This window comes from Stomoxys calcitrans, chromosome 4 (assembly GCF_963082655.1).
Source record: "Stomoxys calcitrans chromosome 4, idStoCalc2.1, whole genome shotgun sequence".
Taxonomy (NCBI): Eukaryota; Metazoa; Arthropoda; class Insecta; order Diptera; family Muscidae; genus Stomoxys; species Stomoxys calcitrans.
The window spans coordinates 64,662,746-64,689,656 of NC_081555.1; the positions used below are offsets into that span (position 1 = coordinate 64,662,746).

Below are 26,911 nucleotides of genomic sequence, written 5' to 3' on the forward strand. Positions count from 1 at the left end.
TCACAAGAGAGCACATGCTACTTGCCTATGCCGACGATATCGATATCATAGGTCGGTCACCGGAAGTAGTAACTGCAGCCTTTGAAAGAATCGAAAGAGAGTCAGTGAAAATGGGTCTGGCAGTAAATGGAGATAAGACGAAATGGATGGTCTCCACTCCCAAAAAGCCTTGTACAACCGAGCAGATAAAGAACATGGAGAAAGTTGGGAATCACAACTTGGAGATAGTCAGTAACTTTATCTACCTCGGCACCGCCGTAACCGAAACGAATGACACCAGCTTTGAGATAAAGCGAAGAATAATACTGGCAAACAGATGCTACTTTGGACTAAGTAAGCAGTTTAGAAACAAGGCCATCTCTCGACAGACGAAGACTACACTTTACAAGACACTGATACTACCCGTGCTGTTATATGGTTCTGAAGCATGGGTACTTGTGAAAGCAGATGAGGCAGTGCTTGGAGTATTTGAGAGAAAGATTCTTCGTAAAATATATGGACCAGTTTGCGTTAACGGAGAATATAGGCGACGTATGAACCACGAGCTGTATGACGACGATAGCATAGTTACACGCATCAAAATACAACGGCTGCGTTGGCTAAGTCATGTTGTCAGAATGGATGAAGAAGCTCCAGCAAAGAAGTCTTTTGAAGGCAAACACGGTGGTACACGCAAACCGGGAAGACCAAATGCCCGATGGAAAGATCAAGTTGTGGGAGACACCTCGAAACTTGGTGTCAGAGATTTTAGAATGAGCGCAGAAGATCGTGGCGCTTGGAACGCTATTCTACATATTCATTCATAGTCAATTAAAGTAAAGTAAGTAAGTATGCATTCGTCGGATTTATTTGGGAAATTGCGTCTGAGTGGAAAATCCTTTGGAGGATAAAAAGTTTCGACTCCTTTAAGTTGCAAGGGCCTGACGATGTACCAAGGGTTGAATTACAAGCTGTGCCCGACAGACTGGCTCCTTGTCATAGAAAGATATAATCAGCTTGTGTCAGCATGTCGTATATAGTATATATATATAAGAAAGTTTATTAATAACTTACTTACTAAAAGATGCATTGCGGCAGGCTTGGGATCTGTGGATCTTAAAAGATGCTCCTCTACTTTGGTATATATCCATTGACAATATATTATTGTCTCTGGAAGAAAAGGGTTTAAAAGTGGTCGCGTATGCTGATGACGTGACAATTGCCGTTAGGGGAAAGCTTCCCAGCACTCTAAGAGATATACTTCAGGAAGCTCTACAGCGAAGTGGGCTACCGAAAGTGGTCTGGGTATAAATCAGTGCAAGAAGGAAGTAGTTCTTTTCAGCAGAAGTTGCCTACAGTGGCACCTGTCTCCTTGGGAGGAGAGAATGTTCCATTTACAGAAACCGCAAAATACATGGGTGTTGTGCTGGACGGGAAATGGAACTTCAAATCCAACATTTTGGAAAGGGCACGAAAACCAACTCTAACCCTATACACCTGCAAGAGAGTCATTGGCAAAAGTTGGGGGTTAAGATAGAGCATCGTGCATTGGGTATATACTGCAGTTGTCAGACCTATAATTCTATATGATGTTGTGGTCTGTGTGGACGGCGCTTCAAAATCCACCTAATATCTAATACTCAACCAGATCCAAAGGATGGCTTTGTACATTACAGCCGCATTGAGGGCGACTCTTAAGATCTAGAACTGGTCAAATCGAAAAGATTACCCGACCACTGCAGTGTGTATCAAGCGCAGATCCTTGCAATTAAAGCTAAGATATAATGTTATAACGACGATTGGCATAAATATCTTCTCAGACAGCCAGGTAGCCATTAAATCCATGAAGAACGTTTTTCTGAACAAAAAACCTCGACTGACGCAGATCTCTCAACGAGATGGCTGAACAGTTCAAAATTCACCTGTACTGGGTGCCGGGCCACTTAGATATATCAGGCTTGCGAGTCTAGGAGCTAACTTACACATTCCAGGGAAAGTGAAATCTGTGGGTATGCCTCTAGCGACATTTAAGCTAAATTTTCAGGACCAGGCCCGAAGGAAACGAATGATAGATGGCCACAAAGAGAGGGCTGTGAGCTTCCCACTGGCTAGAACAGACTACAGAACATCTTCTGTGTGTGTGCCGCGCTGACAGTCAGAAGGAGTTCCACTTTAGGTTCTCATTCCTTTGAGAACCTGTCTGATTTAGCGGATGTGAACATTCACAAGTTGTTGGGATTTTTAAAGCGATCTGGATGGTTCAACGGTAGGATCTAGAAGGCATCTGCCTTCTTCTGTTCCTGTGGTATTACAATAGAAGAAAACGTCTATGTGAGTCTGATGGTACACTCACTTAGAACCTAACCAAACCTTCATATTGCTATAGCATTTTCGGATGTCTTGCCATGCTGCCTAATTCAACACCAAAGAGTTTGGTTTAGTAAGTGGTCGGTATCTCTCACATTTCTCGTAACATATAACCGACAAGGTCGATGAGGTACACCTTCGACCTAATGCATATTTCGTCGACGTGGAGATCGTACATTTGCTTAAACTCCAAGTCTATAATAGTTTTAAGAAGAACTAACTGACAAAAATGTGATAATTAGTTCACAATTTAAAGTAATATAAGTAAGGCTAGTTTTGTCGTTTTAAAAACTATTGTTTAAGAGCAGTTCCGCGCCTTCCTTTATCATTGCTATTTGATGGGGAAAACAACTATACAAGCCAAGACATGGCCTAATAAATTTTATATAGATTCTGCACCGACTAGACAAACTGTTAAGATGTGGTTTGCTGACTTCAAACGTGCACGGACACAAACGATGCACTGCGCTCCGGTTGTTGTGGCAGTTTTTGTGTTTCACCCAACTTTGCGACTAAGGGCAACAGGTGTTATGTGTTGTGTTGTCCCAGGTTACAATCGTGACATACATTCTACACTCTGGAATAGTAGAACTACTCTGGTTTACTGAGGAAGGCTAACTTCTCCAAGTTCAATGGGAGGCGGTTGAGATCCGCTTTAAACTTCGCCTGATATCTCTTATAACGCTGAACTCGGCGCTCTAGCTCATGTGGAACCAGTTCTTTGCGATAGCAACCCTTAAGATATTGCTTAGATAGTATGTAGTTGTCCCTTCGCACGGATACGATCTTTGTCTCCTGATTGATGGGCTTTATTCTGACTGATCGGAGTGTTTTTCCAGTTTTCACTCTACGAGGCTACGACTTCTTATCTTTAAATTCCACGAACACCTGGCGACCACACATATAGTTCGTAATCCAACGTTTTTGCACCAGCCGGAGGGATGGCTTTCGAGAGGCCCAGAGGTGCATAAAGTTTTCTGGCACTCTAAAAAATATCAAAGGAACTTGTTAATTTAATAATGCAAGAATTTCACTATCAGAAATCCGTGTTCAAAATGGATACGGCGTTTGCTCTCAGTTGACCAAGACAACAAACCTTGAAAGAACCTCGGAAACCACGAGAGCCATTGGTATCTTCTTCGACAGTTAAAAAGTAAAATTCAACAATCAGTTTGTAAGAACCTGGCACGGGTTAGCTGTGAGCACCACACATTCTGGAAGATTGAGATCCGATCAGTGTGGTGTTCATTGTTGTCACGAGAAGCTTAGTTTCGAGCGCGCCGGGCGCGTCCACAGGTTGCGGATAGTGGAATGATCCATACGGTGCAGGTGTCAGCTGCGGACAATCAGCGGAATCGAGCGGAGAGTCTCAGTGAGAGGCCGGGGGGTTTCCGGCTCTTGCACAAATACTGAATGCCCATGATGCTCGATATGATAAGGAGAGTTATTAGCGCTTTTAAATAACCAATAACCACCTTGTTCCTCCATTGGATCGGAACGAGTTTGCTCCATCAACAGCAACATGAATCCAAACAAGTAAAAGCGTGCTAAGTTCGGCCGGGCCGAATCTTATATACCCTCCACCATAGATCGCATTTGTCGAGTTCTTTCCCGGCATCTCTTCTTAGACAAAAATGGAAATAAGAAAAGATTTGCTCTGCTATTGGAGCGATATCAAGATATGGTCCGGTTTGGACCACAATTAAATTATATGTTGGAGACCTGTGCAAAATGTCAGCCAATTCGAATAAGAATTGCGCCCTTTGGGGGCTCAATAAGTAAAATAGAGCGATCGATTTATATGAGAGCTGTATCGGGCTATAGACCGATTCAGACCATAATAAACACGTATGTTGATGGTCATGAGAGGATCCGTCGTACAAAATTTCAGGCAAATCAGATAATAATTACGACGTCTAGAGGCTCAAGAAGTCAAGATCCCATATCGGTTTATATGGCAGCCATATCAGGTTATGGACCGATTTGAACCATACTTGGCACAGTTGTCGGATATCATAACAAAACACGTCGAGCAAAATTTCATTCCAATCGGATAAGAATTGCGCACTCTAGAGGCTCAAGAACTCAAGACCCAAGATCGGTTTATATGGCAGCTATATCAGTTTATGGACCGATTCAAACCATACTTGGCACACTTGTTGTATATCATAACAAAACACGTCGAGCAAAATTTCATTCCAATCGGATAAGAATTGCGCACTCTAGAGGCTCAAGAAGTCAAGACCCAAGATCGGTTTATATGGCAGCTATATCAAAACATGGACCGATATGGCCCATTTGCTATACCAACCGACCTACATTAATAAGAAGTATTTGTGCAAAGTTTCAAGCGGCTAGCTTTACTCCTTTGGAAGTTAGCGTGCTTTCGAAAGACAGACGAACGGACATGTCGTGACGATCAAGAATATATATACTTTATGGGTTCTCAGACGAATATTTCGAGTAGTTACAAACAGAATGACGAAATTAGAATACCCCCCATCCTATGGTGGAGGGTATAAAAACGCAGCAACCGATTGCCAAAACAGGGGCCGAATTACCGCACACGTGAACGAATAAAATTGCTCGAAAATTTTTATTTTGGCGTTACCGCTTTCGTTAACGAATAAGTACTTTCGACATTCGAGATTATGGCATTCGTTAACGAGAGCATAATCGAGTATCAGCTTTTCGAAATCCACTCGTGAGCTCTGGAACAATCGAATAGAATTGTTATTTTATATAAATAACTTAAACAAAAGTAGAAATGTAAGTTTTCGAGTGTAATTATACTATGAAATGAATAAATACATACTTTTTCATATTTAGGAATAATTTATGCAAAGTAAATGGGCCACAAAAGGTTGAAATAACTCAATTCATGGCCTGCGAATTTGTAGCCAAGGGAAGGCAACATCTAAAGAACAAATGATGCAAAATCTTGGAAAAATGTAACAAGTTTAGCTCAATTCAAGTCAAATCAATCGAAGTAAATTCAATTTTTTATCGTTAAAACATGTTGGTCACTGTTTTAGAGTCGTGGGCAAGCAAATATTTCGGCCACAGTCCATGGACGTGCCAATAAGACTCGGTACCATCACAATAAGAATCGGCCCGGTGCTTTAGCACGTGTTAACCAAGAATGGCAATCTTCATTTGGCCCACAGGGTGGCTGTCCAATTTTCCACATGCCAATCCGACGGACTTTTTTATTTAGGTCACTTGAGAGCAACGTAAGGACGGATGTGCTGAAGATGAAGAAATATATTGTACAGGAATGGGCCACTTTGTTTCTTTAACGACTGAGAACAAAAGACAATGGAACATATGGTCATATCGCGCAAAAGTAAATGGATTATAAAATATTTCCACATACATTCGTACTTTGAATCAAAAAAAAAGAAAATATTTTCACACAAAAAAATGTGATCGTTTGTCAGCTACTCGGAATATCTAAATAACATGCATTTGTTATTAATTAATAATATAAATGTCTTATTTAGATTATTTATGTACGCTTTATTTGACAATAACATTGGATAACTTTTATCTATCATTTCTATGCGAATACGCAAAAAGCTATTGTCCTTTTCAGAATCAGAGGACGACAAGCAAAAAAAGGCAATATAACCATGTTTATTTTTATTTATAAATTCGCGTTTGTGCCCAAAAATTTCAAAAAATCATATTTTTTACAAAAGCCTTGTAGATGTTAATTTTCATTTGTGTTGTTTTGTTTTGCCACAAACGTATGTTCAAATAAACTTTGATGCAAAAAATAATCGGTAGCCACTTGAAAAATTTCGATACGACAGCTTTCGAATTCGGTAATACATCCATTCGATACGTGACGAAATCTCATTTGATACAAAAGCTTACTCTATCACGTGTGCGGTAATTCGGTCCCTGTAATCTACCACTAATTCTTAGAGGTTTTGTTGGGGAACCCAAAGGTCCAAAATCAAAATCGATGTTTTAAGCACAAACTTTTTGTCTATTTTATTTTTGATACATCTAGATGCCTAAATGTACAAACTAGTTCGAAGTAGGTCCTGGAGGAATAGATATAGACATAACTCTGAAATACTATTTTGAAATCGTACTTAGAGTGGAAGAAAACTTACGTTCAGTGCTACTTCCTTATTACTTATCGTAGGTATATCGTAGGCCTCCACAAATATCAAAGGTATCTTGAAGTTTTGCTCAAAAAATAGATGTTTGTCCTATATGAGAAACCCATTTCACTGCTCAATCATATACAAAATTCAAAAACTATGAGGTGTACCATAATACTCACCCAACGAATACTGATACACAGAAAGAAAAATGTTCATGACATTAAAGATTTTGTCATAACATTTATGACAAGAATGTTTAAATACGTCACAATGATACTTTTCATAAAATTTATGAAACACGTTTCATAAATCTCAATTCAATGAAACATGTCATAATAGTTATGAAAATCAAAAATATAGTTTATGAAAAGTTGTCATAACGTTTATGAAAAACTTTCATAACATATATGAGTATTTTTCATAACATTTATTTACTTATTTGTTTATTATGCAATTATAAGCCGCAAATGTCGGATTAACAATCACAATATTTAGCGTGTATAACAAATACTCATAAAAAATAAATTAATAAATACATCATAAATACCCTATCATGGTTTAGCAAAAATAAAGAAAATATAATTTCCCAGCATCAGGATACTATGTTTAAGGAAAAATTTCATAACATTTATTATAATATTTATTATATTCATGGAACCCTCTTATACTTTTTATAAAATGTTTTCATTACATCTTAAAAAAGAAAAATAAAACCAAAAGCTTGGATATTTGGTTAAATTTATAGAGATAATAAATTTATACATATCTCTAGGTATAGTGTTGTTGTTGTAGTCACACTTGCATGCGGAAGGGGGTAGTGATTCGTGACCAGCTTCTGGGAAGGCTGGTTCGCTCTGATACATAAAACCGACGCTGTACTCGAACACAAGTGTTCCACAGTTGCAAAAATTTTGCTTCAACGTTACCTTTGTGTAAATTTTTATGGTCTATCAATGGATTCAGTTTGCAAATTTGTTCTTACGTTTTAATTCCTCGGGATGATACTAAAAATGTAAAGATGAGTTGTTAGATTATGGAATTCCAATGAAATATCGCGTATCCTCAGGTTTATTTCATATTAGAAAACTTTTTTTGGCTCAAAAAAAGTTATATTATCGGCAGTACTTACTTTTTTCACTTCACTGCAAAGTTAAAAACACCCAATAGCTCCAAGATTTTACCCAGAATGAATGACGCAGAGATCTAACTGTGCATGTTGCGCATTGTTGTAATGTAAAACATGCATACAGGTACGCGAGTGTGTGTTTTTTCATTATTTCTTTTGCACACAACGAAAGTATGGGAGCAAAAATGGAGACAAACAAATAAAGGAGAAATGGTGGCAAAATGCTGAAACTTTTCCAAGTATACATTAATACCGGTATTCACAAAACTTAAAATTATGAAGAGTTTCTTTACATGTATGAAACAAAGTTTCATAAATATAAGAACATTTTTCTTTAACGATCATATACATTTTCATTTCATATACATGATTAATATATTAAAACTATTCATAATATATATGAACAAAAGGATATGAAACAAGATCGTTACATGCTCTCTGTGTAGAGGAGGTAGGCAACTACAATAAAAATATACAACAAACATGAACATTTGATTATAACAGCTCTCAACAGCCCACCGAGACATGAAATCATATGTGAACAATAGAAACAATTGATACAAAAACACAATGAAAGGCTTATAATTGGAGGTGACATTAACGCAAAATATTCCAACTGGGGATCCTGACTAACAACGACAAATGACATAGAACCACTCAAAGCATCGAATGATTCTGGTTGCTCATTAATTTCATCAAGTACACCAACCTATTAGCCACTGATAAAAACAAAATTCCCCACTTATAGACTTTTTCCTGGCCAAAAATATATCAACGTCGCGAATAAAAATTGAAAATGGGTTTGATCTAAGTTCAGACCAAGCTCCAATCTTCCTTACTCTTAAAAAAAAAAAATAATTAAAATATTTACATTTAATCTTGTGGTATGCAGATATTAAAGGCGAGGCACCTATCTCTGCGGACGATTTGTAAAATTAATTTAAAAATTAAAATTAAAGTACTAACTACAACTATTCAGAAAGTCGCATGGCAGAGTACTTCTTACTATCGAAGCACTGCTTCTGAAAAAAGTTATCCGGTATTTATTTAAAGAAAAGATTCTACTGAAAAACAAAAACCATAAGATGTGGCAGCAAACTATACTCCCGTCATACAAAACAATCTTAAGTAAAATTACTAAGGGACTCAGTGCAGAAAGCAAACGTTTCACAGATATGGAACTAAGGCAACATCTTCTCTCTTTAATAGCCGATAAAACGACCCTTTTCCAAAGGGTCGAAAACGACAAAAGGAATTAAGTGGCTAGTATCAAGAAATGATCCAATTAGAAAAGATGACTCAGAATGGGCAAAAACTTATAATGAAAAGGCGCCAATATTTTCAGAACTTACATATATAGAAATTTTTCCCTAATAATAACGAGGTTCTACCTATTGGTAATGAAGCTGTAGAAGACTTTGAACATAGCTTCGACAATGTTACAATTGACGATGTATATGCAGAAATAGGCCGTTTGCAGCCAAAGAAATCTCCAGGAGTTTACTTAATGAATACAGAAATACTGCGAAATCTTACATATAATTGCATCGCAAAAAACCCAATTATTTAATTCATGCTCCATATTAAGAAGTATGCCAACTTTTTGGGAAATTGCAGAAATCTGTATGATACCTAAACCAGGTTACAAAAGAGGAATATCTCTACTACCGATTTGACCGAAAAATCTGTTCTTGAGTTCATTGTTGCTGAAGAAGTCTCATACCAGACCATCAATTTGGTTTGAAAAACTCTCATTCAACTATTGACCAGATACACCGCATAAGTAATACTATAGAACAAAGCGTTGAGGATAAGTAAGTATGTTCTGCTGTATTCCTAGATGTGTCGCAGGCTTTTGACAAGGTATGTCATGTCGGGCTTATAAGGGAATTGAGTAGTCTGTTGGCGAAATATATGTCGAATTTCTAAAATCATACTTATCGGATAGATTCTTCAGAGTTAAACAGGACGACTATTACTCGGAAATGAAAAAATTGGTACAGGTGTGCTTCAAGGGAATATCCTAGATCTTGTGTTATATCTTTTATACAATAGTGACTTTCCAAAACCAACAGACTTCGTCATTGCAACTTTTGCGGACGTTACGGCAATACTTGCTGTGGCAGAAACAGAGAAACAAGCAATCACAAAATTGCAGCAAGCTCTGGATGAAATAAATCATTGGGTCTATGTTTGGCAAATAAAATTGACCCAATCGAAGTCGGTTTGTGTTAATTTCACAAATAAAGCCACATCTCCGTGTATAAAGATGGAGTCTGTATTCCTTATTCGGATAATGCGAAATATTTAGGCATGACACTAGATGTTAAATTATGTTGATAAGAAGAAAATCGAAGAACCAAATATTAGATGGTCAAAACTCAAATATCTTATGGGCAGAAAACCTGAACTCTCCATTGAAAATAAACTACTTTTATATAACCACCAATTAAATCCAATATGACTATATTGCATTCAACTCTAAGGTTGCACGCATGAGAAATATATCGACATGATTCCCAATTTTTAAAACAAAGTGCTACGGAGCATAGTTAACGCCCCTTTGGTATGTTCGCAACAGTGATCGCTAAGAGATCTCCACATGAACACAGTGTTCGAGGAAATATCAATTTCAGCAACAAAACATGATGCCAAATTACGCCTTCATGTAAATCCGGAAGCCATTAATCTCAATGATTCAAGAACCTGGCGAAGACAGAATAGAACGAAACCCTATTTATTTATTTTTTTATGAGTAGTTGTTATACATGCTGAATATTGTGATTGTTAATCGGCCACTTGTGGCTTATAATTGCATAATAAACAAATGAATAAAAAAATACATATTTTCAATTATAATTATGTAAAATTTAATAAAAACTTGCTTGTTAGTTTCTTATTGAAAGCTAGTTGCATTTAAAATAAATCAAAGAAACCTATCGTAGGTAACAAAAATTTAACTGGAGGTCCTGTAGGTATTGGGTTGCCCAAAAAGTAATTGCGGATTTTTAAAAAGAAAGTAAATGCATTTTTAATAATGCTTAGAATGAACTTTAATCAAATATACTTTTTTTACACTTTTTTTTCTAAAGCAAGCTAAAAGTAACAGCTGATAACTGACAGAAAAAAGAATGTAATTACAGAGTCACAAGCTGTGAAAAAATTTGTCAACGCCGACTATATGAAAAATCCGCAATTACTTTTTGGGCAAACCAAGATTAACAAGTAATAAAAACTTAAATAACTGAAAGCTTTCCGATAGAGCTCAATGGGAGAAAACCCAAAAAAATTAGTAAAAAATATGCCGTATGAGAAAGGGTAGAGATATCTCTTTGAAATGGTTAGAGCTGAGGTGAGATCGTGTGTAAAATTTCAAGACCCTAGGTTGTCCAGGCGCCTTTTGGCAGGCCTCTAAAATTGACACCTCGGTATTTCGAAAAATTGTTTGGGCTGCCAAATCTTCATTTATGGCCTGATTTTCAAAATTATTTTTACTGGATAAGGCTCGAAAATGATTTGTGCAATTTTGACCCAGATCTGCTTCGTATTTTGCAATTTGGTTCGATTTTCATTTTTATGCATGATTTGGATTCGTGGCGACTTTGCCGCACATCTGATTATTGAGTTAAAAGTTATACAGTTTGTGCCCCTATCGAGCAAAGATGGCTTTAAAATTTAAATTTTTTTTGTAATTTTACAAATAAAGTTAGGTGCATTGGTTTAGGGGCATATGGAGGAAAAAAACTTGTGCCCAATTAAGGGATCTGGGCTTTGATTATTTTGAAATCGAGGGATTTTTCCATTTTTTTTATTAAAAATTGCCTATTTTGAAGTATATATAGCACCCTTTAAATTCACATATCAACCTCTAATTCCACTTATCACTCATCTATAGTATGTCCTCTTTACAAAAAAAAAAAATAAAAAGTAAGGTAGTTAACCAAGTTTTTTCAATAAAGACTAATCAATAAAAATACTTCTTTTGACCAAAAAATGCAAAAAATACAATCTTTTAAATTTTTGGAATTCCAAGCTGTATAACTTTGAATAATCAGATGTGACATTTGTCGCGGCAAAGTCGTTGTAAGATGGGTCAGCAGAGGAACGCCTCAAGGAGCTGTACTGTCTCCTCTAGTTTGGAATATAGCCATTAACAATATATTATTGTCTCTGGACCTATAATGCTATATGGTGTTGTTGTAGCCACATTTTTATGCCACATGAAGTGGCGATTTTCGCTAAGGTAGCTTTCTCTTTGGTCATGTGGGGGCTACGCACACTGTGTTATCCTTGACACAATATTCGATGTTCCCGGCGGTGTGGATTACACCCAACCTGAGCCGCTTTTTGATAAAAGTACTGTTCCGATTGGAACTACCATATCCCTGCAAATAGAAGTTACATAGACTTCTATACGGTTCCAAACTAGACGACCAGGTGGGCTTTGGGGTGTACTCTTATGATCTAGAAGTGGTCATATCGAAAAGGTTACTCGACCACTGCAGTGTGTATGAAGCGCAGATCCTTGCAATTAAGGCTAAGATATAATGTGACAACGACAATTGGCATAAATTATCTTCTCAAACAACCAGGCAGCCATTCAATCCCTGGACGCAGATCTCTCAACGAAATGGCTGAAGAGTTCAAAATTCACCTGTTCTGGGTGCCGGGCCACAGAGATAACCCAGGGAATTGTAAAGCGGACGAGCTTGACATGTAAGCCAAGTTTTCAGGACCAGGACAACGAATGATAGATGGTCACAAAGAGGGGGCTGTGAGCATTTCAAAACTATGTGGCCTAATCTAGACTTGAAGTTTACCGCTTTGCTGTCATTGGCTAGAACAGACATTTCAATCATTGTGTCCGTCATGACATGTCACTGTCTGATCAGAAAACATGCTGACAGACTGAAGGTTGCCAGCAACGTCTTTTGCAGAAGCTATGAGGACACCGAGGAAGAAGAGACTATATAATACCTTCTGTATACCTTCTAGCAGTTCTCATTTCTTTGAGAACCTGTCTGATTTCGCGGATGTAAACATTCGCAACTTGTTGGACTTTTTAAAACGATCTGAATCTTCCTTCTGTGGTATCACAATGGGCGAAAACGTCTAAATGAGTCTGATGGCAGACTGCCACTTAAACCAAACCTAACCTAAGTTTGTATTTAAATTGTTTGGTCTCAAGAAGTCATATCGATAAGCGGTACTAAGGTGGGCCTATGCCAGCATATTGACCGATACGGATAAAACTTAGCACTTTTTTCCTTATATAGCAATGACCTTCCTGGACAGTTGCGCAACTGTGGTATTCATATGTATGCCGACGACGTACAGCTGTATATAAGCTCCTCGCCGGAGAGGCTGATCGATGGCGTACTTCGACTAAATAATGACTTGGATAGGATAAACACATGGGCAAACGCCAACGGACTACTTTTAAGTCCAACAAAATCAAAGTGCCTTGTAATTGGTAGGAATCGGGTGACAATGCCGCCCAATCTTGATGTGACAATTGCTGGAGCCCCAATTGAGATTGTTTCATCTGCAAGAAACCTTGGTTTGGAGTTTGATGATAGACTTTCATGGAAGAATCATGTCAGTATGACAGTGGGCAGGACCTACGGCGTTTTACGAAACTTATATATGAGTCGTCAGTATACCCCTTTGTCAATAAGAATGCTTTTGGCTAGGACATTTATGCTGCCGAAACTATTATACTCTTGCGCGTGGCCTTTAACGATATCGTTAGATACATTTTTGGTTTGCGTATAAGAGACCGGGTATCTGACTTTGCCAGACAAGTATATGGTGTCTCTTTTAACTCGTTCCTTAAGATACGGTCATTGCAAATGATCCACAAGATAATTTATACCAATGAACCGTCATATCTGGCTTCTGTATTGCGTTTTGCCAACTCTACAAGAGATAAACAAGTAATACAAATACGTCATCAATATCGTGTATCTGAACAACAGTTCTTTGTTAATGCTATACGTCTCTGGAATAATCTTCCCAATAGTATTCAAATTATAAGTAATGAACGACAGTTCAAATCTTTGATTTATAATCATATTAATTAATTATTTGTTTTGTATTTTTATAACTATTTATTAATTTATTTTATTAGTAACTTTGATTAAATTGTTAAATTTTCTTTAAAGTTTCTTTTTCTTATTTTTTTTTTAATTTTGTCTTAACCTTTTCTTTACTTAAATATTGTATCAGTAACTTTGCTTAAATTGTTAAATATTTTGTACCAATTATTGTTCTATTTAAATGAAAACTTGTTGAACTCATTGTATTTATCAATTTACTAACTCATGCTTTATATAAGACACTGTCTTTTGTATGGGTTTTATCATAATAAAATACAAATACAAATACAATACAATGTTGCACTTCGGGCTGAAGAAGTCAAATCCGGGGATCGGTTTATATGAGAGCTATATCTGTTTATAGACCGATTTGGATCATACTTGGAATGGACGTTGGAAGTCATAGCTCAAGGCTTTGTTCCAAATTTTAGCCAAATCGGATGAAAATTGAGGCTTCTAAGGCCTCCAAAAATCAAATCCGGGATCGGTTTATATGGGGGCTATATTTATTTATGATCCGACTCGGATCATTCTTGGTATGGCTATAGCTGTTTGTAGACCGATTCATACTTGGCATGGATGTTGGAAGTCATAACTCAAGTCTATGTTCCACATTTCAGCGAAAGCGGGTAAAAATTGAGGCTTCTAAGGGCTGATGAAGTCAAATCCGAGGATCCGTTTCGGATCATACTTGGTATGGATGTTGAAAGACATAATGAAAGTCTTTGTTCCAAGTTTCAGTCAAATCGGAGGAAAATTAAGGCTTCTAAGGGTTCCAGAAGTCAAATTCGGGGATGGAATTCTTTGGTGGCTATACTTGTTTATGGATGCTGGAAGTCATAACTGAAGTCTTCGTTCCAAGTTTCGGCGAAATCGGATGAAAATTAAAGCTTCTAGGGGCTCAAGAAGTCAAATCGGGGTATCGGATCCAAATCTGAACCGATATGGCCAATTTGCAATCCCCAACGACCTACATCAATAAGAAGTATCTGTGCAAATTTCAAGTGGCTAGCTTTGCGCGTTCGACCGCTATCGTGATTTCGACGGACGGACGGACGGACAGGGCTAGTAAGACTCAGAATCTCAAGACGATCCAGAATATATATACTTTATGGGGTCGCTGATCAATATTTTGAGGTATTACAAACAGAATAACTAGATTAGTATACCGCCATCCTATGGTGGTGGGCATCAAAACATGACTAGCTTAAGTGAGTTTCAGAACACACTCGACTATGCCAAGTTTATTATATGGATGTGAGCTATTTATTAACTGCGGCGTAGAAAGTGAAAGAAAGCTGAACGTTGTGTTTAGTGATATCACGCGGTATGTTTAGAAGTTTTGATCATATGTCTCGATATAATGGGTTGCTTTATGATTTAAAAAATCACTTACGTTTTTTCTTACTTCCAAATAACTTTCAATTAAATAGCAACATAATACATTTTAGAAAATTTTTGAATAGTTTTCTCCATTTAAACTATAAGGTTAGGTCAGGTTAGGTTGAAAACAGGGTGATTTAGACTATTAAATACTTCCTTCCTTTATATTGCTTACTTTTTAAATGATTTACACAATATTGTTACTTTTTTATTTATTTATTAGGTTAGGTTAGGTTGAAAAGAGGGTGCAGATATTAATCCGCCCCATGCCACTATGGACATACATCTAAGTCAGTAATCGGCTTGTTGTGCGCTCTAACAATTATAAAGAAAATTTTAAGTTAGGAATTCCGTGCTACTTACAAAATACTTTATTGTTTTCCCGTCGCCGTCCTACCGACCATTTCGCTGTTCCACAATGTTGCATGCGCATTCGTCGCCCAGTCCCTTAACTCGGACTACGTCAACCCGAAAGGCTTCGGGTTAACAAAGTTTATTGACGGCAGTCCTCTGGCCTTCACCGCCAAGTCGTCTTCCCTTTCATTTCCTTCTACTCCGTTATGGCCCGGCACCCAAACGATGCGGATTTTGCCATCCTCAGAGAAAGCGTTAATCTCCTAACACTGCAAGACTGTTCTTGACCATACCGTCCTGGTTGTTATTGCCCTTATGGCAATTTTACTGCCGGTAAAAATGTTCACACTCGACGTCATCGCGTTAGCACCACACCATTTCACGCATTCCGTGATCGCCCGGATCTCCGCCTGCAGGACCGTATTATGGTCAGGCAGTCTAAAACAGATCTCAGTTCCTGGGTTCTCAATGTAAACCCCCAGGCCCATTCTGTCCTCTAGCTTTGATCCATCCGTGTAACATGATCTACCAGATGGCAATACTAGGGTTCCGTCAATCCAAGACTGTGCCAATGGCAACGGTGCCTCGCATTCGACTTCAAGGTTCATCTCTGGTATCCGATCGGAAACCTTTCCCTTCCTTCCAGGTTTCCTATCGTCGCCTCGTTTATACCGCGATGCTATGAGCTGCTACCATCCTCAATCCTTTCTAAAGGGTGATTTTTTTGAGGTTAGGATTTTCATGCTTTAGTATTTGACAGATCACGTGGGATTTCAGACATGGTGTCAAAGAGAAAGATGCTCAGTATGCTTTGACATTTCATCATGAATAGACTTACTAACGAGCAACGCTTGCAAATCATTGAATTTTATTACCAAAATCAGTGTTCGGTTCGAAATGTGTTCAAATTTTGACAAATTTTGTTCAGCGATGAGGCTCATTTCTGGTTGAATGGCTACGTAAATAAGCAAAATTGCCGCATTTGGAGTGAAGAGCAACCAGAAGCCGTTCAAGAACTGCCCATGCATCCCGAAAAATGCACTGTTTGGTGTGGTTTGTACGCTGGTGGAATCATTGGACCGTATTTTTTGAAAGATGCTGTTGGACGCAACGTTACGGTGAATGAACACATTTCGAACCGAACACTGATTTTGGTAATAAAATTCAATGATTTGCAAGCGTTGCTCGTTAGTAAGTCTATTCATGATGAAATGTCAAAGCATACTGAGCATCTTTCTCTTTGACACCATGTCTGAAATCCCACGTGATCTGTCAAATACTAATGCATGAAAATCCTAACCTCAAAAAAATTACCCTTTACCATCGCCTTAAGTCTCATAGCCACAGTTGCTGCCTCACACTTAATCTGTATGACAATGGGTCGGATATCTATTGAAGAATAGTCTCCAGTGTCCTAGTGGGCGTGGCCCTCATCGCTCCGCCTATGCCAAGACAACATGTTCTCTGAACCTGTTTTATGGTCCTTATGTTGCACTTTTTCTCCATAGCAGTCCACCAAACTACTGAGGTATAAGTAAGTATTGGTCTAATCACACTCCTGTATAGCCAGTGGACTATCCTCGGATATTTCAGTCTTCTCTGGGTTAACATTGAGACCACTGGGTCTAGCCAAGTCATATGCCATATGCAAGACCCTTTCGGCCCTTCTGCATAGCTCGTTCGGATCCTTACCCCTTAGAAGTATTATAACATTGTCCGCGTAGCAGGCGGGTTCAAATCCCTCCTCAGTCAGCATCCGTAATAGGTCATTTATGATGGTCGCCCATAGGAATGGCGATAAAATGCCCCCTTGTGGCGTGCCTTGTGCCATTTTCTCCCTTGTATTTATGCCATGGGACACACAATTTATCCACCTGTTCCTTAGCATATGGTTTATCCAGTCTCTAAGGACCAGGTCCACCCTGTACTGGTCTAAGGATTGAATCAGTGTGTCGATCCGCACATTGTTAAAACCCCCCTCGATGTCAATGCATACCGCCAGTGTGTACTGCATACCGCCGGTACTGGTCTAAGGATTGGACCGCCAATGTGTATGTTTTGGCATCGAAGGATTCTTCTATTTTATGCACAACCTCATGCAGGGCAGTTTCCACCGACCTTCACTTGACATAGGCATTCTGTTTGGAAATATTCCATCAGGTTCAGGTGACTTAAATGGTTTGAAGCTCCTTAAGGATTCCTTCACCATAATTTCCGTAATTTTAAACCTTCGAACAACGTCATTATTCCAAGATTCCGGTGTCTCCGTGATTCCCTTCGTATCTTGTGGAAAATGGGTTTTCATCAAAAGCCTCAACATTTCCTCCGTTGTCTCTGCTCTCACTCCCGTGTCGTCTAGTAAAGTTTCTGTTTGGACATGGGTTTTTGAGAGAAACTTTTTCATCTTTTGTTTTTTTTTTGCTATTATATAGCCTACACCACCGTAGCGCAGAGGTTACGAATCCTGGCGAGTCCATCATCAAAAAAAATAATGAAATGTTCCTGGGCAAAAATTTCCAAAATTTTACACCACTACTGTGGTACAGAGTATTAAAACTTAGTGATTTTGTTTGTAACACCCAGAAGGAAGATAGATAGAGCAACTGATAAGCATACCTATCGTCTCAGAATCACTTTCTGAATCGATTCAGCTATGTCGGTCTGGCTGTCTGTCTATGTTAATTTGTGTACAAAGTACATGTCAAAATTTTCATCCGATCGTCTTGAAATTTGGCACAAGCATTTTCTTGGGCCTAGAAACTAAGCCTATTGAAATTTTAAAAATCTGTTCAGATTTGGATATAGCGCCCATACATGTGTTCGTCCGATTTGGAATAAAATTGGAATTATATTGTCATTTATAAACCGATTCTCATGAAATTTGGACGTGGAATTCTTTAAAAGTCTTAATATTGTTGGCGAATTTCATATAAATCGGTTCAGATTTAGATATAGCTCCCTTATATATGTTTGTCCGATTTGGACTAAAATTGTAATTATATCGTCATTTGAAAATCGATTCTAACGAAATTTCGTACGAGGGATTCTCTTGTAAGACTCGACACTATTGGTGAATTTCATAGAAATCGGGTTAGATTTAGATATAGCTCCCATATATTGGGTTGCCTAAAAAGTAATTGCTGATTTTTTAAAAGAAAGTAAATGCATTTTTAATAAAACTTAGAATGAACTTTAATCAAATATATAATTGCCATTTTGTTCGATAACCTTTTGCCATCTTCCTGGCAAATTTAGTATTCCACGCTCATAGAACTTCTGGCCTTTATCTGCAAAAAACTGAACCAAGTGCGATTTTATAGCCTCATCATTGCCGAAAGTTTTGCCATTTAAGGAGTTCTGCAAAGATCGAAATAAATGGTAGTCTGATGGCGCAAGGTCAGGGCTATATGGTGGATGCATCAAAAGTTCCCAGCCAAGCTCACTCAGGCGAGTGACCAAAGATGTGTGCGGTCTAGCGTTGTCCTGGTGGAATATGACACCTTTACGATTTACCAATTCTGGTCGCTTCTCCTTGATGGCTGTATTCAATTTGTCCAATTGTTGACAGTAAACATCCGAATTAATCGTTTGGTTCCTTGGAAGCAGCTCAAAATATACCACACCCTTCCAATCCCACCAAACAGACAGCATAACCTTCTTTTGGTGGATATCAGCCTTTGAAGTGGTTTGAACTGGTTCCCCATGCTTGGACCATGATCGTTTTCGACTAACGTTGTTGTAAACAATCCATTTTTCATCTTCAGTTATGATTCGTTTTAAAAACGGATCGAATTCATTGGGTTTAAGGTGCATATCACAAGCGTTGATTCGGTTTGTTAAATGAATTTCTTTCAATACATGTGGTACTCATTAAAATTGACGCCAAACAAACAAATGTAAACAAAATTTCGCGCACTTTTTTTCTAAAGCAAGCTAAAAGTAACAGCTGATAACTGGCAGAAGAAAGAATGCAATTACAGAGTCACAAGCCGTTGAAAAAATTTGTCAACGCCGACTATATTACCGACAATTACTTTTTGGGCAACCCAATATATGTTCGTTCGATTTGGAGTAAAATTGCAATTATGTCGTTCATTGTAAACCGATTCTCACGAAATTTTGCACGAGGGATTCTCTTAAAAGTCTCGAAATTATTGGAGTATTCAAGGAAATCGGTTCTGATTTAGATATAGCTCCCAAATATATGTTATGACTCCCGGCATTGCTATTGAATTTAATAGAAATCGGTTCAGATTTCGATATAGCTTCGTCCGATTTTGAATAATACTCAGTAATTTAATGCTAACTGTTTGTTTGAGCAAATTTTAAATTCGACAACTTAGCCTGCATATCCATCCAGCTTTAGATCGTCCCTACTTGTATAAAATTAATTCTTTGGTAATTTTAGAAATCTTCATAATTCTTGTTAGTTTCTATATTTATTACTTTTTCATTTTATCAATTGATTATTTATTTGGTTTGTCTTTATTGTAAAAATATATTTAAATTAAGAGAATAACCATGTCATATAAAATTCTTGTGCTGCAATCATAAGATTTAATATACATATTTATGTCAACTTCTTTTCATTGTTCCCAATTACAGAGTTTTCCACATTAATTAAGCAGTCACTGCTACAGTGCATCGATCGGAAAAGGCGTAAAGAAAGAAACATTGTAAAGGCATTAAAAACAGAACGCATTAAGTGCTTGTTTGAAATCAATCGTTGAACAAAACGAAAGAGAGCGTGTAATACCTAAGCCCAACCAGTCAACATGTCCAGCCTACCCCGTCGCATCATCAAGGAAACACAACGTTTAATGCAGGAGCCTGTACCGGGTATCAATGCCATTCCAGACGAAAATAATGCACGATATTTCCATGTCATTGTCACTGGTCCTACCGATTCGCCATTCGAAGGCGGTATCTTTAAGTTAGAACTATTTTTGCCCGAAGACTATCCAATGTCCGCACCCAAAGTTAGATTTATTACGAAAATCTACCATCCCAACATAGATCGTCTGGGTCGCATCTGTTTGGACGTGCTGAAGGATAAGTGGAGTCCAGCCTTACAAATTCGCACTATTTTGTTATCGATCCAGGCATTACTAAGCGCCCCCAATCCCGATGATCCTTTGGCCAATGATGTCGCTGAGTTATGGAAAGTCAATGAGGCTGAGGCCATAAAGAATGCTCGTGAATGGACTCAGAAATATGCCGTCGAAGACTGAAGTACTAATGCCGGAGATGTGTTGAAAGGAAATGTAATGTGAAAAGAAAATGTGCTGGTCTGCTGGTCGGGGGTGAAGATTCATGTGTTTATATGGGAGTGGGAGAAAAGAAGACGGCATTTGGTAATTGCAGCATTATTAGTAATGAAATGGGGGGTCATTTTTGTAGATTCTTAATTTTTTGATTTATAACAAATGAAGGAGGCGCGCAGGGTGTTTCATAAATAATTAAAAAAAAACTAAAACAAATGCGAAAACCCTAAGAAAGAATTGAAAGGAAAGTAGAGAAAGTTGATTACAAAATGTCTTGGTGAAATAAAAGAAAGAAGAACAACAAAAGCAAAGAAGGCAATTGTATTTTATTTATTTTCTTCCCTCACACCTGGAGATATATTTCATTTTACTGTCTTGTTTTTTGCTTACAACAACAACAACGTTTTACCTTTTGAACTCAGTCAGATTTACTTACAACCATCGAAACCTTTCTCCTTCGCTAATCTCCCAAAAACTACTCTTCTCATTTTTTATTATTACTTTTTTCAGTTTTAGTTTTCATTTCAAGAAACGAAATAATAAATCCATGAAATTTAGTATTTAGATTGTGTATTCAATTATGTATGTATAATTTGTCTTCTGTTTTTTGATTTTCATTACACTTAAAACAACTACAACAAAACAATCTTAAAATTATTAATTAAAACAAAATATTTAAATAATAAAACAATTAAAAAACATAAACCTCATGCCAGTGTGTTTATTTTCCTCATTCAAAGTAAAAGGTAGGTAGCTTGGGGTAAACTTTAAAGGCAAATATAAATATGTGTGCCGAAACGGACACTCACGCTTGACACACATCAGTGTCGTGCAAAACAAAAGCAACGCTTTAACATTTGAAATCAATTAATTATTGTTAAACGTGTACTTAACACAGATCAATGAGAACAACCTGTGACAGTATATATTGGCCAACTAGAAAATTTTTCCGAAATTCCGAAACATTTACACTCAGAGAAACTTGTTAGTAAACACAGCAAAACTGTTTGCTGTTGCAGCAGAAAGTCTGTTGAAAATGGGACAACGGTCATTGTATTATTGATTCATCTACACCTTAACAAGAAAATTTGATTTTTAAGATGTAACACCGGCTGCCTGCTATGCCGACAAGTAGATGAAATAAAAAACAGTAATTTTCTGCTAAAACAACAAACTTTCTGCTGTTTTCAAATGGTAAAAGTTAAAAAAGCACACAATTATCATGAATATTTCAAAAAATTTTATATTCCATTTTAAAGGCAGTATGCACCTCTGGCGAAATAAGAAATGCATTGACATATCCTAAGCAAAATTTTCGTTACTTGCAATTATGAATAAAAATTTATGTTTTGATTGGCCCATATGCAACATACATTTAATTTATTTGTCTTGTATTAAACCCAACTCATTATCAGTGGCAACATAAATGTCTTGGTTGCTAACGTAAATTTCGCTAGAGGCGCGTACCCAGCATGATATTCCAATTTTACAAGCATACGAGCATAACTTATAGTTTGTTTCTTCAATTTTTAACTACTATTGGGTTGCCCAAAAAGTAATTGCGGATTTTTCATATAGTCGGTGTTGACAAATTTTTTCACAGCTTGTGACTCTGTAATTGCTTTCTTTCTTCTGTCAGTTTATTGGAAATGCTTCTATATATGTGGAACTGAGTTAATAAGAACACACACGAATTGAATGATACAAAGGTTTATTTGAGAATGAAAAAATATTCTTTAGAATTGACAGCATGTATAATATATTGGAAATCAATGCTATCTATGTGAATATAATAAAAGAAATAATAAAGTTAATTATTCAAAGTCGATTGATACTCCAACACCCTTCCTCAATCGAGTTCAACGCCAATTGATTTTCGAAATTTTACAAATAGAGGTGGTTTTAAAGGTTTAGTCATTATATCCGCCACCATAGATTCCGACAGTAATTGCACTCAACTTCTTTCTTTTTGATGTGATCCTTTACAAAATGGAGATTTGTGTCAATATGTTTCGTTCTGTTAGTGAGTTTTTCTTCTTTAATAAGTTTCAAGCAGCTTTGATTGTCTTCGTAGATTATTGTTGGTGAAGTTTGAATTATCTTCATGTCACTCAATAAACGTCTTAGCCAGATTGCTTCTTTGCAAGCTTCAGAAAGGGAAATAAGCTCAGCTTCCGTAGAGGACAGTAAAACACAGGTTTGTTTTCTGCAAGCCCAGCTTATTGAACCACCATTTATTTGGAACACATATCCAGAATTGGACTTCCTATCTATCTTATCCTCGGCCCAATTCGCATCGGCGTATCCAATCAATATGTTATCCTCAGAATTGTTGTTACTTAACTTTAAAAAGTGATTAATTGTTCCCTTGAGGTACTTCAGGATGCGTTTCAACTCTGCCCAATCCTGAGTGGGACAGCTTACTTTTCTCGCAAGTATGGAAACACTCGCAGCAATGTCCGGCCTTGAATTAACACTAAGGTATACAAGCGATCCAATCAATTTTTGGTATTTGGTGTTGTCTATCAGAAGATTAGACTCGGTTTTTCCGTAGCCAGGATCCAACGGATATTTTGATTCTTTTGCATTTTCCATACCGTATTCCTTCAACATATCAGTAATATATTTTCGTTGGCGTATGCAAAAGTTAAAATTCTTGTCTTGAAAAATTTCGAGGCCCAAATAGTGTTTTGCATTTCCGAGATTACTTATCTCAAAATGCGATTGAATCAGTTTTTCTAACATTCTAATATCTGATTTGCTTTTTGAAACAGCTAAAATGTCATCAACGTATACAAGAATATATATGATCCTTTCCTCGTTGGTGCATTTTGTATAAAGACAAGGATCCGCAACAGATTGTTTATACCCTCCTTTACACAAGACATTATGAAGGGTTGCATTCCAAACATGCGCAGCCTGCTTAAGACCATATATGCTCTTTTTCAATTTACATACCAGATTTTTTCCGCCTTCAAATCCTGCAGGTTGCTCCATGGAGCATTTCGCCATTTAGAAACGCTGATTTGAAATCGAAGTGAACCGCTGTCATTTTCTTTGCACCTGCTACAGATAAAAGGGTTCGAAAGGTTATCTGTTTGACAACAGTAGCGAATACTTCGTCATAGTCAACCCCATACTTTTGAGAAAAACCACGAGCCACCAGTCGTGCCTTAAATCTTTGGGCTCTTCCCTCGGCATCTCTCTTTATTTTATACGTCCATTTACAACTGACGATATTGGCATTTTCTGGCGGTACAACCAAATCCCACGTTTCTAATTTCTTTAGAGATGACATTTCATCCTCCATACCACTGATCCATTGTTTACGTTGTGGGGATTTTAAAGCTTGCTTATATGTCTTTGGTTCAATGAAGTTGTCATCGGCGCGTACGCTGTATCCATATCTATCAGGAGGGTTACCTTTAGTTTTCCTTTCAGATCTTCTCTTGGCTGTTTCGCGTTCATCTTCATCACAGGGCGCATCTGTATTATTTTGAAAATTTTCAGAAAATACTTCTTCGCCAGACACAGCATCCTCGTAATCGCTACTTATTTCACCATTTACACAAGAATTTTCTACTTCCTCGCTTCTTATAAAGATCTCTAATGGTATTTCCGAACTTTTATTATCGACGTTATCTTTGGTTTCAGCAATTTTGCATTCATCCAGGAATTTTGCATCTCTGCCAATGGTCACTTTTCGGCTCTCGAGATTCACAAATCGATATCCATTAGAATTTTCATCATAACCCATGAAGGTCAAAACTTCCGATTTGTTATACAATGTTCGCCGTTTCTCATTCGGTATATAAACGTGAGCTTTTGATCCAAAAATCTTCAAATTAGTTACATCAGGTATCTTATCTTCCCATAGCTGATACGGAGTTGAATTTGTTGATTTCGTATATATCCGATTTTGTAGATAATTCGATGTCATGATAGCTTCGCCCCAAAACATATTTGGAAGCTTGGCCTCTGCCAACAAAGATCTCGCCATTTCCACCAGGTATCGATTCTTTCGTTCAGCGACCCCATTTTGCTGCGGACAATATGGAACTGTGTATTGGCATTGAATTCCTTTCTTTTCCAAAAATGTCTTAACATTGTTCCCAGTATACTCCCCTCCATTATCAGATCTAATTATCGAAGGGTATCGTGAGAATTTATTGTACATTAGTTCCACAAAACATTTTATCTTTTCAGCATCCTCATTTTTATTTCTTAATAGGTACACGTAAGTGAATCTGCTGAAATCGTCAATAAATGTTAAGAAATACTTTTTCCACTGGGAGTCGTTGTCTGCATAGGTCCACTGACGTCTGTATGAATCAAATCCAAAACTCGACTTGAGTTTTTCTTAGATTTCTTATTAAAAGGCTTCTTGGACATTTTACATGTGTCACAGACATCACAAATTTTGCTTGTGCCACAATCTCTTATTTTCATACCACTTACAAGATTCTGTTTCTGCATTTCCTTCAGTGCTTCGATATCTCTATGGCCAAAAATCTTGTGCCAATAATGTTGGCAATTGTTCATATCACAAGAGGCAGTCAAAGTTTTTTTTTTTGACGCAAATAAAAAAGCCCTGATATACTTTCCGCAAAACCAATTTCCTTTCCGTCTTTCGCTACGATACTTGCATTTGAATTTTCAAAAACTATCTTCCATCCCTTCTTTAACATTTTGTTGACAGACAATAAATTGCCTTGAAAAGACGGAATGAACAGCACATCATGTATAGTTATGTTAAAACTATCGCCCTTGGAATTCACAGTTTGAACAATGCAAGTTCCCTTGCCTTCACAATAAACTGACTCACCATTTGCAACAGTTACTAATTCTCGAACACTTGCATCCAGCGATGAGAAAAACGAGCATTGTGAACTTATGTGGCAAGTTGCACCAGAATCGATTACCCACGATGAAACATCACTTCCAGTTGAAAAACAATAGTTTCCCTCTGATGAATTAACTTCTTTTGCTTCGTTGACTTTATAGTTATTCTTTGCTTTCTTGAACTTCCAGCAATCCTTTTTAAGATGACCTTTTGCCTTACAAAAATGACAACGTTTCTCATGATGTTCGCCTTCACGGTCTGAAATCTTAAGTATTGAATTCGAAGCTACATTTTCCTTATATTTCAAACATTCTTCAATCAAGCAAGTTTCCACGACTTTCACAGTAAGTTCTTCCTTTTTCCGAACTTCTAAAGCTGTCACGAGCGTATCGAATGATGGTGGTAAGCTACTCAGTAGCATTGCTACTAGCCATTTTTCTGAAAAATTTTCACCGACACCTTCCAGTTTTTCAAACAATAGCTTCATTTCCATTGTATGCTCATTTATATCACCATCCATTGAATATTTCAAATTGCAAATTTGTCTCATAATACGTACGCTACTTCCGAGCGTGTCCTTTTCATGGTGAGAACGCAATATTCCCCAGGATTCGTTGTCACTTCCAACCTTTTTAATGAGCATAAGTTGACTATCTTCCACGGATAAACCAATAATGACCGTGGCTTCCTCATTCTTTTTCTTCCAAATTTCGTCTGGTTCGCTTGGGACCGGATTTGTTACAAATTCCCACAAACCTTCCTTACGTAGAATCAACTCCAACTTAAATTTCCACAAATGGTAGTTGTCCTCGTTTAATTTCGCGAAAGATGTTCTTAAATACTCCATAGCGCTGGACCCAAAACCTATTGAAACGCTTCTATATATGTGGAACTGAGTTAATAAGAACACACACGAATTGAATGATACAAAGGTTTATTTGAGAATGAAAAAATATTCTTTAGAATTGACAGCATGTATAATATATTGGAAATCAATGCTATCTATGTGAATATAATAAAAGAAATAATAAAGTTAATTATTCAAAGTCGATTGATACTCCAACACAGTTATCAGCTGTTACTTTTAGCTTGCTTTAGAAAAAAGTGTAAAAAAAGTATATTTGATTAAAGTTCATTCTAAGTTTTACTAAAAATGCATTTACTTTCTTTTAAAAAACCCGCAATTACTTTTTGGGCAACCCCATATTATATTTATGCTTTTAAACAAACAAGGTACGCCCAAAATTGGCAGTTTTCTTGTTTTTGCCTCCATTGTTGTTTAGAAGTTCAAAGATTTTGTGTGGATTAATTCAGAAGTTTACAATTTTTACTTAAATATCAGCAAACAGTGTTTGCTGTTACCAACATAATAATTTCTT

The 26,911-nt window shown here is 37.2% G+C and overlaps 1 protein-coding gene across 3 annotated transcripts in view; it reads left to right on the forward strand.

The window, feature by feature from the left end:
• The window catches only part of LOC106085301 (ubiquitin-conjugating enzyme E2 N), a 38,218-nt gene extending 16,819 nt beyond the window's left edge, over positions 1-21,399 (forward strand). For all 3 annotated transcript variants that reach the window (XM_013249502.2, XM_013249503.2, XM_013249504.2), the window contains exon 2: positions 20,031-21,399. In XM_013249502.2, the coding sequence (XP_013104956.1) occupies positions 20,201-20,656 (456 nt within the window). In that variant the 5' untranslated portion in view covers positions 20,031-20,200 and the 3' untranslated portion in view covers positions 20,657-21,399. The remainder of the gene's footprint in view (positions 1-20,030) is intronic.
• Positions 21,400-26,911: the final 5,512 nt, after the last annotated feature.